The following is a 12204-nucleotide window of genomic DNA, read 5'->3' as shown; positions in this document are numbered from 1 at the left end:
CTGTCAGCAGAGCAGGCTGCCACTGAGGTGACAGCCATGTCTCGACAGGCCTGGAGAGCATCCCTTTATACCATCCACAGCAGCAATTAGTAGGTCATTGTGTTAGCATACAAGCTGCACTGTGGAATTAGTGAAATTGTCCATATTTATTCAGCGGCCCACATAATACAGGTCTCTGTAATTAGCTCTACATTTCCACATGCAACCACATGTTATACGTTCGATAGTCATCACCGCTCCACATTCCCCAATATCAGATTATATGGAGTATTTATTTATTTAAAATTTTTTTTACCAGGCACATGCAGGGAGGCTCTCTTCCTCCCCAGGCTCCAGCTCCTCCAGTGGGCTACGTGTCGAGCACAATGGTTTCCGACCTGGAGACTGACCTGCCTGATGATGAGGAGGAGGAGGAGGAAGATGAGGAGGAGGATGAAGGCTATGGAGCCAGGCATCCCCGCGGAATTGAGCACACACCAGGGTCTAGCATGGACAACCTGGACAGCTCTTTAACAGGTAAGGCTGTTGGATTTGTATCTGGAGCCGGCGGGGCTTTAACCTAATGTTGTTAACCGCAGTATAATTTATTTTAATGCATAAGTAAATGGGATTTGTTTCTTTTTATTCAAATGTCCATAAGCAGGTAAAATGCATTCAACTCCCATCGTTGTTACATCTTGTTTAACGGCAAATGGATTGTTGTTCATAACGCGTTCTTCATGACTTTGGTGTGTTAATTTTTGGCCCTCAATCAAGTTTTTTAAGCACCTTTGGCAGGCTCTGGGGAATTACAATTATCATTTTCAAAAAAGAAAACAGATAAGAAAGTCCATGAATTTTAAACAGGATAGTGAGAGGGAAATTAAGAGGAGGGAGAGGGTAGGGGAGAGTGACTGTGATTTAACTTGCACACAGCTCCGGAGCCAGAGCCAACCGTATCTTCCCGAGGAGATTTGAAATAAATTTCACGTGCGGCATATTCCATTCCAGACTAGAGGCACCATTTCCATTTTTACAACTCACTGAAAACTTTTACAGCCGTCTGTTGAGGGGACATATGAAGGGCATGACATTGCAGTGGAGGAGCTGGGTTCTGGATTGCTGCTATCATACTGACCAGGCCTGACTATCCATCTGCAATGTAAAGGGGTAAAAGTGCAAAAATGGACTTTTATGATAAAAGTGACATATGGGGAATAGGTTTGGTAGAAAATTCTAGTTTAGTGTTGACCTGTGATACTGTGTATCCATCAGGTTATGTGTGTAAACACTGAAAAATAAAGGCTATATTGAGACATTTATGGGTGGTAAGAATAAGGAAGAGAGCAAAAAAATCGAAGGAGCTGGGCTATCTGAGAGAGAAAGCTCAAAAATAAGAAGACAAACAGTGCTGTATATTGGCCTACCCTGTCAGTAGAAACATTAAAGAGTGGTTTTCCAGGGGATGATGGAACAGTGGTTTTGGTAGCACTGACACATGCTGCTGCTGATGTATTTAGAGGAATATAAAGCGGCAACGGGGCCCTAATCTGCTGCATCTCTCCTCCACTGTATTACTCTGAAGACAGCACTATTTCTTTTTATCTCTCTCCAAGTCTGCCTCTCACCCCATCGTTTGACAACACAGATACAGCCCCAGCTCCGGGGTGAGCAGGAGGAAGAGAGGGAAAAGGGGAGACGCTGCTGAGATTTATTGTAGCCACCGTTTTAAGGCTACACAAACAGGGGAGGGGCAGGAGTGAGATTGCTGTCAAGCGTCGCTTGATGGATTTGTCATTGTTTTAATAATATGGAAATAGGTCTGTTTTCATAATGTTACACCAAAGGCCAGTAAATCTAACCTTTCAGTGATGTTCCAGAAAAAAAAAGAAGAAAAGAACCTGCACTCTCCTCAGGGGCATTTTTCACCAGCGGACTGTCTGCACAGGTTTTCCAATGCGTTATTCCATGCTCTGAGTTAAGGCAACTTATTTTTAGCTGATAAATGTAACTCCTCCTGTTGTGGTGGTATTGCAGAGCGATTGCTTGCACAAGCTACAGAGTTGAGGTGAACACGTAGGTATTACTTGGCTCTATATAGGTCATGCACAGCTAAGATGTGGTGGCAGTGAAGCTGTTATGCGTACAATGACTCGAAAGCTTGGCTGTTCTGGACGATTACTCACCCATAAAGTCTTGCCAGGTTTGCGAGGTGTGGGGTCAGATCTCCTGGTGGCAGGTAGACGCCTGCTCATCAGGGGGAATGATTTTCCTACTTAACGACATGCAGATTAGGGTTCCCGTCAGTGTAAATCAGTTTTAGTGGCAGGAGGGAGGCAGCCTGGGTTTTACTGCCCTCCATCCGCCTAGCGTTTACTGGTCTTGCTCTATCAGTGCATGGAACATGGAGGGTGTCGGCCAGCGTTTTTTCGAGAACACAGTTTGGCCCATTGCTCTTGTTCAAGATGTGATAAAATGGCAGATATGTAGAGCAAACCTTGGTCTGGAGCCAAAAAAAAGTTATATTTCTAGGGCAAAAAGAAAACTAGATTGAATTTTTATCAAATTATGTTAGAATGATCACAGTTTGATTGGATTGCTGTTTCTGAGAATAGAAGTGCTCCAGAGGTTCTGCAGTAGAAAGTGGCAGTTAGAGCAACTGAAAAGTCATTCTTTGATGTGATTTGCTGAGGCAGTGTTCCTTCGCTGAGCCGAAAGGACTTGGAAGCTTCAGTGCTTTGGCTGGCACTGCCTATACTTCATTATCTGCTCTATTCTTTGTGGGAGGATTGGACCCAGTGGAATTGCTGTCTTTCTTTCTTAGTGAAAAACTCTTAGAAAAGAATTTCAAAGAAAATGGCCAGGAAAGATGGAGGGCTCAAACTAGTTGCCTTCGATTTCAGTTTGCTCTGTGAAAATGGGATGTGTAAGGGGGTACTCTACCTTATGCAAGCCTATATTTTATAGAAGTTTCCATTAATCTGAGAGAATTTCCCTGCAATAGGAGTGAAAAGATGTTGCAATCTCTTCTGTTGAAAGTGCAATTCCATAAAGTCACAACCAGTGACTAAGTTACAGTCTCTTTGAGACATCTGGTTACAGACAAAGAGACTCACAGATGGGGAAGTTGGAGAAGCCTTTGAAGGGGATTTCCCAGTGTGTCTGGTAAAATAAACCACAGTGATATTAACAAGTTTTATGTCCAATTGTTAATGTGCTCTATTGTGTTGCAAAGGGAAGTGCCATCTGAGAGAGCACACTCATGTGTTAGTTGTGTTCATTTGAATCACAGCCTGCAATATGCAGCAGTCCTGGGCCAAGAATCTGCTACCCTTTGTATTATCCTGACCTTTTAATGAATCCTGCTGCTAACTTTTGTCCCCACCGTTCTCTAAACAACCTTTAGCCTCACATCTCCCCAATTCTGTGTTACACCAGTTTGTCCAATCACATCGCTCTGTGTGAGGGAAGGATAGTGTGTGTGAGCTGAGTGCTTGGGTTTATGCCACTTTAGCAAAGACTGCCAAACCAGTCCCACTGAAAGCTGTCACATTAGCCGACTGTTCTCTGTGTTTTTGCTTGCCAAAATGGCATATTTTTATTGGCAGAGTGATGCTTTTATATTTAAAGTGCTGGCCTAGCTTTTTATGCGAAGGAAGAAAAATGAAGGCATAAAGAAATATAGTAGCATATAATCCAAAAGCCTGACAATATATACACATTTTATTTATTTGTGCCCCTTTGATCCTGTAAAAATACTCGCTTGTGTTGTTGTAGCTTATTGAGCAGTATATTGATTAATGCTCATAGAATTTTAAATCATTAAAGTGCTGTGCACATAGAAGTTAAAACCTGTAGTTTTCTTAAAACTACTGCACATTTTTAGACAGCGATGGTTGTGCATTTTTAAATGGGACTAAAAAAAAAACTGTGCGCATACCTCCAGGTGTTTGATTCAATACGATGTTTTGTGAGATGTCACCTGAGGCAGTCGTGTAGCTAACTCTGCTCTGCACAGGTGCGCTCATTGTTCTTTATCAAAAGACGTGCAAAATAAGTTGATGACAGTCCTGCTGTTCCACTGTGTATATTCTGGTGTGTGTAAATGTGCACTTTTGTGTGTGTGTATGCAATGTGTGTGTTTATAATAGATGAAAGAGGGCATGCCAGAACAGAATGACTATACAAAGCGCTCACCTGCAAGAACAGAAATGCCCCACAGCAAATTTAATTCATTTAAGTGTACAATATTCATATTGCTTCTTTTTTTTAAGACCACTCAATAAGTTTATTCATCTAAATGTCTAATCAAAGCACAGATGTTCAGAATGTGAGCTCATATATCCATAGAGGCTATAGCTGTTGAATCTGTATGAGCTTGGGATTTCAGCGTGAGTGTTTCAGATAAATAACTATCCATTTACACACATACTCACATAAACACACACAAACATCTATGCTGAAACCTATGGTGTTCTACAGGGTCCATGGTGAATGGGTGGGGCTCGGCCTCAGAAGATGACCGTAATTTCTCCAGCCATAGGTCCAGTCTGGGCAGTTCATCTGATGGCTCGATTTTTACCCACTGCAGTTTTGCCCAGGCCCTGGTGGCTGCTGCAGACAAGGCAGGCTATCGCCTTGAGGGCACTAGCCTCAGCAAGAGAGGTTGGTGTGTGGGACCAGATATCCATTGCTGGGCTGGACCGTCTGCCACTGACAAATTATCTTTTCATCTCTGTTCTAATTGTTCCTCCTGTCATCCATTGGCTGATGTTTTCCCCATAATGCTGCCTTGTTATTTTCTTTTCTGTTGCTTTTGGATGCTGTGCCCAGGTTGTGCATGGTACCTGCTCTATATGGCTACATTGCGGGTATCTCCTGATCCTTAAATGTGACTTAGCTCTGATCTGCCTCTGCTTTCTTTGGTGCATTGTGTAATATCTGGGTGATATGCTATGCTTAAAACCTTTTAAGGACTTCAACCAAATGCTCTCCCTTCTAATGAAAACATTTACCTTTTTCCCCTATTAGGCTTGCTGGATCTTGATTGATAACTTTTCCTTTTCCTGATGACTGTTTTGACTTCACTGTTGGCTCCGTAATATCTTTACTAACCATCTGGCCTGTGGTCCTTTATCCCTCCTGCAGGTAAAGGCTTGTCCCATAGGCCTCGGCCCAGCAGTCCATTTTCAACAGATGGCAGCACAGTCGGCACACACAGCTTGGGCCACCAGAGGGCCACTAGGCCAACTCGCAAACCCAGAAGTCAGGGCACAACACCCCATCGGAGAGATGCTGGTGCAGACGGTGAGGGAGGAAGCAACCAAAAACACATTTTGAAAATTTAAAAAAAGGGGTTATGGTAATATATACATAACTCATGTATTCAGTTGATTTAGTGTGGTTTTCTCTTGGCACAGACCTACCTCCTCCACCTGAGCCTCCTCCCTGTCAGGGGCAGGGCCGTATCCAGGGGGGCCGCAGTATAAACAGCATGGCGCCCCCAACAGATAGGAAGGCTTCTTCCTTAGAGCGCCCGCCTATTTCAGGATCCCTGTGTGGGCCAGAAGACATGAAGAGCTCTATTGACAGACAGACGCGCACTTCTTTGGAACATCATCGCCAGGTTCAAGACAGGCTGGGCTCTGCAGACCGAGCTGATGATGGCCGCAGGGGCCACAAAACAGGTGCAGATGAAAATATTTAGCCATAAAACGGGAACTGGCATTAATGCATTAAGGCTAACACAGAGATAAAATTTCACTTTAAAGCATAGTATGCAACAATGTGTGCGCTAATGGGTTACAACAATTGCAAAAGCATTAGGCTGAAAGTCAGGTGAGGCTTTCCATGTGGTTGTTAGGACTTAAAGTTTTTTTTATGAATTAATGTAATAACCAATTGGAAATGTTTGTCTTGCTGCTGTTGTTCAGGAAAGCACATTACATTTTGCTCACATAAACAATTCATCCTTTTTATTTGTTAAAAAATGCACTTTGCAACCTAAAACAAAATCTATAAAATAATTATACTCACATAAAACCATTCATTAGCAAGAAAAATAACATTATTTTCAAAGCAAGTGAAGTCAAAAGGGAAGTGGAATATTTCTTGTTAATGACTGAACTATTTATTTTAATACAAAGATAATTCCTTTCATTATGGCCAGAAAACAACAATAACACAGGAGTTTAGCTGCTGCTGTGCCTTTGCGGTTGGGGATTTTTCTCTTAAGTGATTGTGTTGAAGTTAGTCATGCTGCTTTGAGACTGGGCTCCCATGAACAGATTGCACTGTCTGCCACTTGCTCTGGTTTCCAGAATGCCCCCCCTCAGCCCTCCCTCAGCCACCGTAATGCCCCTGTAACTGTTGCCAGTACCAGCCTGCTCCACTCCAAGTAAGGCAGGAGGCCCCAGCAACTGAAATGCACTCTAATCGCTTTAGCTTTCTCTTCTCACACAAACAGCAGCTCTCTACACTCCATCTGTGTGTGTGTTCATTAATCTTATGTGTGCACACGCCTGTTTGTTTGTGACCGTTAGAGCTCTTCATGCTGCGCTCCTTGGACTCTTTGTGCCAGGAGTTTCTCAGACAGTTAATCTGAGGCTGTGAGACAAAGACAGGTGTCACAATCAGCATTTTTACGAAAAACACTGTAGGTGAATTCCCTCATGTTTCAGTGCACTGACTGATTTGCAGTAGGCTCCAGTGAGGTCAGGGAAGGCTATATTACAGTCATTAGCAGAGCAGTGGGGAGCAGTTTGATGAGATTTCACGCAATGATGGAGACTACTGAGGGTCAATGTTATGTTGCCCTGCAGCAGGAGGTGCCACAGCAGCCAGTAGTCCCCCTGTTATTGTATTTACCCTCATCGTAAGGGTGGTGGCTGCAAGGCCATGTGCGAAGCTGAGAGTCCTCTCCATGGCACGCCCTGGCATTGCTCGTTGGCACGGCCACTCTGCAGATGTCAAGAGTGTGGGGTGGTGGTTGCAAAGTGTTCTTTGTCTCCATGCATCAGATGCAAGATGTGTAACACTGCAATAATAAAAGTTCAAACTTAAAGTATGCCTCTCGGTTCCTATGTGTGTGTTTTTAGAAGAGGGGTGTTTGCCATATAGTAAACCATCGTTCCCTTCCCCTGGTGGCCACAGTTCTGGCACAGGCTCCTCCAAGGGCTCAACAGGGCCACGCAAGACTGAGGGTCCACGACAACCACAGCAGTGGACCGCCACAGAGCATGCTGAATTTCTGGGGACCAATGGACAAGGACAGTACTCAGGAGAGTTATGTGAGTAATTTAGTACTTTGATGTTTGACAGCAGTGTTTTATGGTATATGGCACGGCACATATACTGCAGTAAAAAAGGGCAAGTTTTGTAGTGCAGCAATGCTTACCATAAAATTACTATAACTGCATCTTGCCAAACAACAGTTTATCCACCCTACTTGTGCACACTTCCTGTGTTAAGTGTGTCTGGCTGTTTCAGTATATATTTCCTGCAAAAGCTTGTCAGTGTTTGTGTAAGTGGATGGATTCAACTTAGATTTTATTATACTGGCAGTTATTGTTTTAACTTGGGAAAGAGTCAGTCCAGCTGTTTCCTTTGAATTCCTGGCAAAAATGCCTCCCAACATGTTTATTAGGTTCTTTACTTAAAGAAAACAATTTTTTTCTCTTTTTTTCCCAATCCTAATGTTTTCTTTTATTCCTCTTCTCACAGAGTGATCTGCCTGCAGTTTAAACTGGAGAGAACCTGTTCTCTCTTTGGAAGAGTGACACCCTCTTTGCCGGGGTAGTGAACTTTGTCCTTACCTGTGTGTTCTCAGAGGGAAGCAGTGCAGCAATGAGAACTACGGAGAAAAACAGTGTCACAGAACTGTAAATGCGATGTATAGACACAGACATACTGTACATCTTACTATGTTTTTTGTCCTCAAGAAAATATTTTCCACCTCCTACCTTACTCCAATTTTCTTTTTGTTAGAAAAAGGCAAGTTAAAAAAGAAAAAAATCAAAACATCTATAAGAGAACAAATTTTCTGGTAACTGCCCTTGAGGAAAAGGGGATTTTGTTTCCTGTAAATATATTCTTTAACTTGTTGTTGCATTGCTATGCAAGCCTGATTCTGTTTGAGCTTTTTATTTCCATATACAGGAACAGTTGGGTTTTATCTGGTTATTTGTATTATATGTGAAATGAGTGGCTGTTGTGCCATAAAATAATTGTTTTATAATCCATTGTTTGTTGATAGCTACCATTAATTATTATCATTATTATTGTTATTATTAATTATTGTTTTTGCACTGCAATTTTTGGTGATAAGCACAAAAAAACATAGCTCCTGCTGACATGAAGAACCGGAAGAATATGTGAAGAGGAGTTTCTGTACTGTAAAGTAGAGAGAAGAAAAATATATGCTAATGTACAGAGAGATATTAAAGAGTAATGCTTTGCTCACAGACAGCAACAAATAAGGCACCCATTTCCACAGTTGAGACAAATTGGGTGGCAGACACACAAGGTTCCTGAGGGTCTGAAGGACAGATACGAGGCCAAAAGAAGTACAGAAAGGATTCTGTATTGCTGTAGTTGGTTATTTAACCCCTAAAATAATAGAAATATCTAGTTTTCGATGTTTGGGGGCAACTCCAAGCATTGGCTCCATTCTAGTACAAGGGTTTCCGAGCATTTCAAATTCTTTTTCTTTTTTTCATTTCTATTAGGTTTTACTACCTAAATAATTCAGTAAAACAGCACACTTAGAATAAAACGGTTAAAAGGGAGGAGTCGCTGAAATCTATCCGCATGCTGCAGTCCGGTCGGAGCACTTACAAAGGCAGATTTGTGATTCTTCTATGGCCTTAATAGGTAGGAAACACAAACAAAGGAGCATTTATTGTTATTAGTTGTAATGTTACTCCTAAATCATGAGTGGAACAACAGCAATTGTTTACATCTTTTGTGTTTTTGTTTGTTTGTTTCATTTTATTGTCTTTTGGTTACTAATATTTTTTTAATTGTTTGATTTTTACAGCACTTACTCTTTGATGTTTGTGATGTTGTCACTGGGTACAGTATGATCCAGGAAAACAACACACCGACCTGCTGGGTTCAGCTGGGTGCTGTTCATTAATGAAATCTACAGAAGCGGCGGTTGGCCTCCAGTATGCTAAGATCAGCACAGTCTTGTGTCAGTGATGTTAAGGGATAAAAATGAGTGCGTATGTTTTACAACGTAGCTGTGAGTGGAGCGAAAATGGAGAAAGGCCTTGTATATTAACTAGTAGGTCTCACTGCCTCCATGTGTGCAACCCGAGTGTGGAGCAGAACACTTTCTGTCTGCCCGACTGCCACAACACACACACACTTATGTTTTGCCGCTTTCAACTTCTCAGCCTCTGATTCTCAATTGTTGTCTTTTTCAATGACTTTTTTTTTCTTTTTTGGTTGTCCTTTTTTTAATGAGAAGCTTGTTTCTTTGTATGCCTTTTATGGACTCCAAAACGCTGCTTAAAACAATGTTTTCAATATTAATGTTCAGGATTTTTGTGGTTTAATGACTGTTTGTTTTGTCTTTTTTTGTACTGCTAATGTTGATAAAGGGGGGGTGGGAAACTAAAGGCCATCAGATGCTGTTGTACTGTTGTCGTCATGCCATGTCATTTTGTTTGTTTTACCATCCACCCAGTGGCCAGTGTTCTGGAAATGAGGTGCAAAGAGTATCTCAGGTTATTTTACATTCTGGTGGTGTTTATGTATGTGTATATATGTGTATATATCCATACGCATCTCCACTTGATTATGCCATTCCATTTCCATTGACAGTTTATCCCTCTCATGTCTGATTCTGTCGTCCCCTCTTTTCTTTTCTGCTGTGGACTTTGAGTATAATGTGCTGGTTCATCCACCTTAAGATGTCAGTAAAAGAACATACCAAATTAAGATTGTCTAATGCGTTTTAGTGTCTCTTTAATACTCATTGTTTTCTTTTAAATCACAGTGTCGTTTTGTATTTATTAAAATGATAATAAAAGTATATTGTGAAATATGCATAAAGATTTGTGAGATATAAAATGTGTTTTTTTTTTTTGTTCCTTGTAAAGTTTGGTGTCAGAGCCGAGCAGCGAGGCCATATTGAGATGAAAGGCACACTGTGCTCACAGCATGGTGAAGTGCCGGGTCAGTAGTCGTCACTCTTCATCTTGCATGTTCACTGCACTGCTCTTCTCATGTCAAAACTGAAGAAACTTACAATCCTTTCAACACAAGGAGTAAAAATGCTCACAATTTGCTTGTCAGGAGGACAAAGGATAAAAGTGCTTTTCCTCTCCTTTGTTCATTTTCTCAATATTGTTGGTTCTTTGTAGCCTATCTGTGTGTTGCCTTTTTTGCTATAAAAGAGGATTAAAAATGACAAAAAGAGAAAGGTGTTGGGTGAAGTCTTTCTGTACAGTAAAGGGTGAGGTCGACACCCTGATCCAATGCCATTTCTACAGTACAGTACATTCTCCTTTTTTTTCCCCTGTAAACCACCTTCTGTATTCACTTGCATGTCCAAGAAGAGAGTGGATCAAGAAAATAAACTTTTACAGCTTCATTCCCACGTCCTGTAAGATAAATCCATGTTCTTTTATTTCCTTGTACCTGGATCAATATCAAATAAAATATTTTTGAAAAATGGAAAATGGCTTTGTCTGTGATAGAAAGACTATAGCGCGGGAGGTCAGATTCGACACAGTATGACAGACAAAATACATACAGTACATACAAAAATACAGTCAAACAAGATTATTTTCAAGGTTAAATATTCAGTTTTTCTTGGATACTTGCACTGCAGCTGCAACATTAAAAATGCAAGTTTGCCTTTTTTCTACAAAACATGGCCCTGCTAATATCTTAATAGTGTTTGACTCAGCAACAGCACAAGTGTAGTTTATTTTGTGCTGTGTGTGTATGCAGTAGAGTTGTTTAGCTCACTGTGTGTTTAAAAGGGTTCCTGACTCAGCTGTGCGTTTTATGTCAAACCAATCCCTGCCTTGATCCTTCCAGAAGAGCAGCTTCAAACACAAACCCAAATCTCCTAAATCACTGAGACAGGCAGCTTGCTTTCAAGCTCTCTTGCACAGAGCTCAAACTAAAATCTGTGAAAATTCTCCAAAAAACTTGTGAAAGAAGTGGTGTAGAACGGGGTGCATAAAATTAGGAACAGCCTCTGTATCGGCATTAACATTCAGGTATAAACAAGCAGGCTGCATGGTGGTACACTGTCAACTAAAGCAAGAAAGTCCAGGGGCTGAATCAGCCAGCCAGAGCCTGGGGCCTTTCTGTGTTGAGTTTGCATGTTTGCATGTCAGGTAATTGGTGATGTTAATCTGGACATAGGTGTGAATGGCTGTTTCTATGTGATAGCCCTGTGGTGGACTGGCAGCTTGCCCAAGGTGTATTCCACCTCTCAAGCTATCACAAATGAGATAAGCTCCTACCGTACTGGGATCCTAAATCACATAAGTGGTTAAGAAAATGGATAAAAATTAATTACATTGCCACCTAAATCTATTAAAAAGCCCAACAAATAATTCTATTCTTACTTTTTTATGAAGGAGTAGTTCACATACCGGCACCGGCAGTACAAACTACCTGCTCTGGTCTCAAATAAGCAATATTTTGGGTATAACGGTGGTTGTTCTGGATTTTCATGAAGGTGCCCATGGAATGACTCATAACCACAAAAAATGAGCTATTTAGACCATTTGAGCCCTTAAAAATGTTCCACGTAGATGTGATATGTTCAGAATGTGTTACCAGCTCCATAGCCTTGGCTTTTAGCCTTGGCTAGCCCCTGACTGGCTGAATCTCAAACAGAAGTGGTTGGCACTTCTATGATCACAACCAGAATGCTATATGTTTGACATGATCAAGTGTATTAGCAGTCAGTGACCTCACGGACATCCAAGAACAGAAAAAAAAACCCAGTCTGAAACCTGAACATACAAATATTTATTGCCAGATGCAAATATAACCCACGTGAGGTGGGACCAGACTGTAAGTTTGTAAGTGCAGTAGTCCTACTGTATTAATCCTGGTACATATTGTGGTGTGTTGGGAGCGGCTAGTTATCTCCCATCATGCCTTGGGAATACGTGTTGCTGTTTAAGATGTTTATTGTTACGTGACTCTTAACTGTTCTCTTAACTGTTCTTTTAAATGCTGCAGTATAAATTC

General features: G+C 41.4%; 1 protein-coding gene across 2 annotated transcripts in view; it reads left to right on the top strand.

The window, feature by feature from the left end:
* Positions 1–10661, top strand: part of robo2 (roundabout, axon guidance receptor, homolog 2 (Drosophila)) — a 261243-nt gene extending 250582 nt beyond the window's left edge. Inside the window, exons 26-31 of one of the 2 annotated variants that reach the window (XM_085430533.1) lie at positions 299–516; positions 4462–4644; positions 5128–5286; positions 5400–5666; positions 7132–7268; positions 7702–10661. In XM_085430533.1, coding sequence (XP_085286659.1) covers positions 299–516; positions 4462–4644; positions 5128–5286; positions 5400–5666; positions 7132–7268; positions 7702–7722 — 985 coding nt within the window. In that variant the 3' untranslated portion in view covers positions 7723–10661. Of the gene's footprint in view, positions 1–298; positions 517–4461; positions 4645–5127; positions 5287–5399; positions 5667–7076; positions 7269–7701 lie in introns of both variants that reach the window. The other variant, XM_085430534.1, reaches the window with a different exon arrangement.
* The last annotated feature ends 1543 nt before the right edge of the window (positions 10662–12204 follow it).

This window comes from Copadichromis virginalis, linkage group LG14 (genome assembly GCF_057382275.1).
Source record: "Copadichromis virginalis isolate Kocher_CV1m ecotype Utaka linkage group LG14, C_Virginalis_male_GT1.1, whole genome shotgun sequence".
Taxonomy (NCBI): domain Eukaryota; kingdom Metazoa; phylum Chordata; class Actinopteri; order Cichliformes; family Cichlidae; genus Copadichromis; species Copadichromis virginalis.
This window is presented reverse-complemented; position numbering and strand designations above follow the sequence as displayed.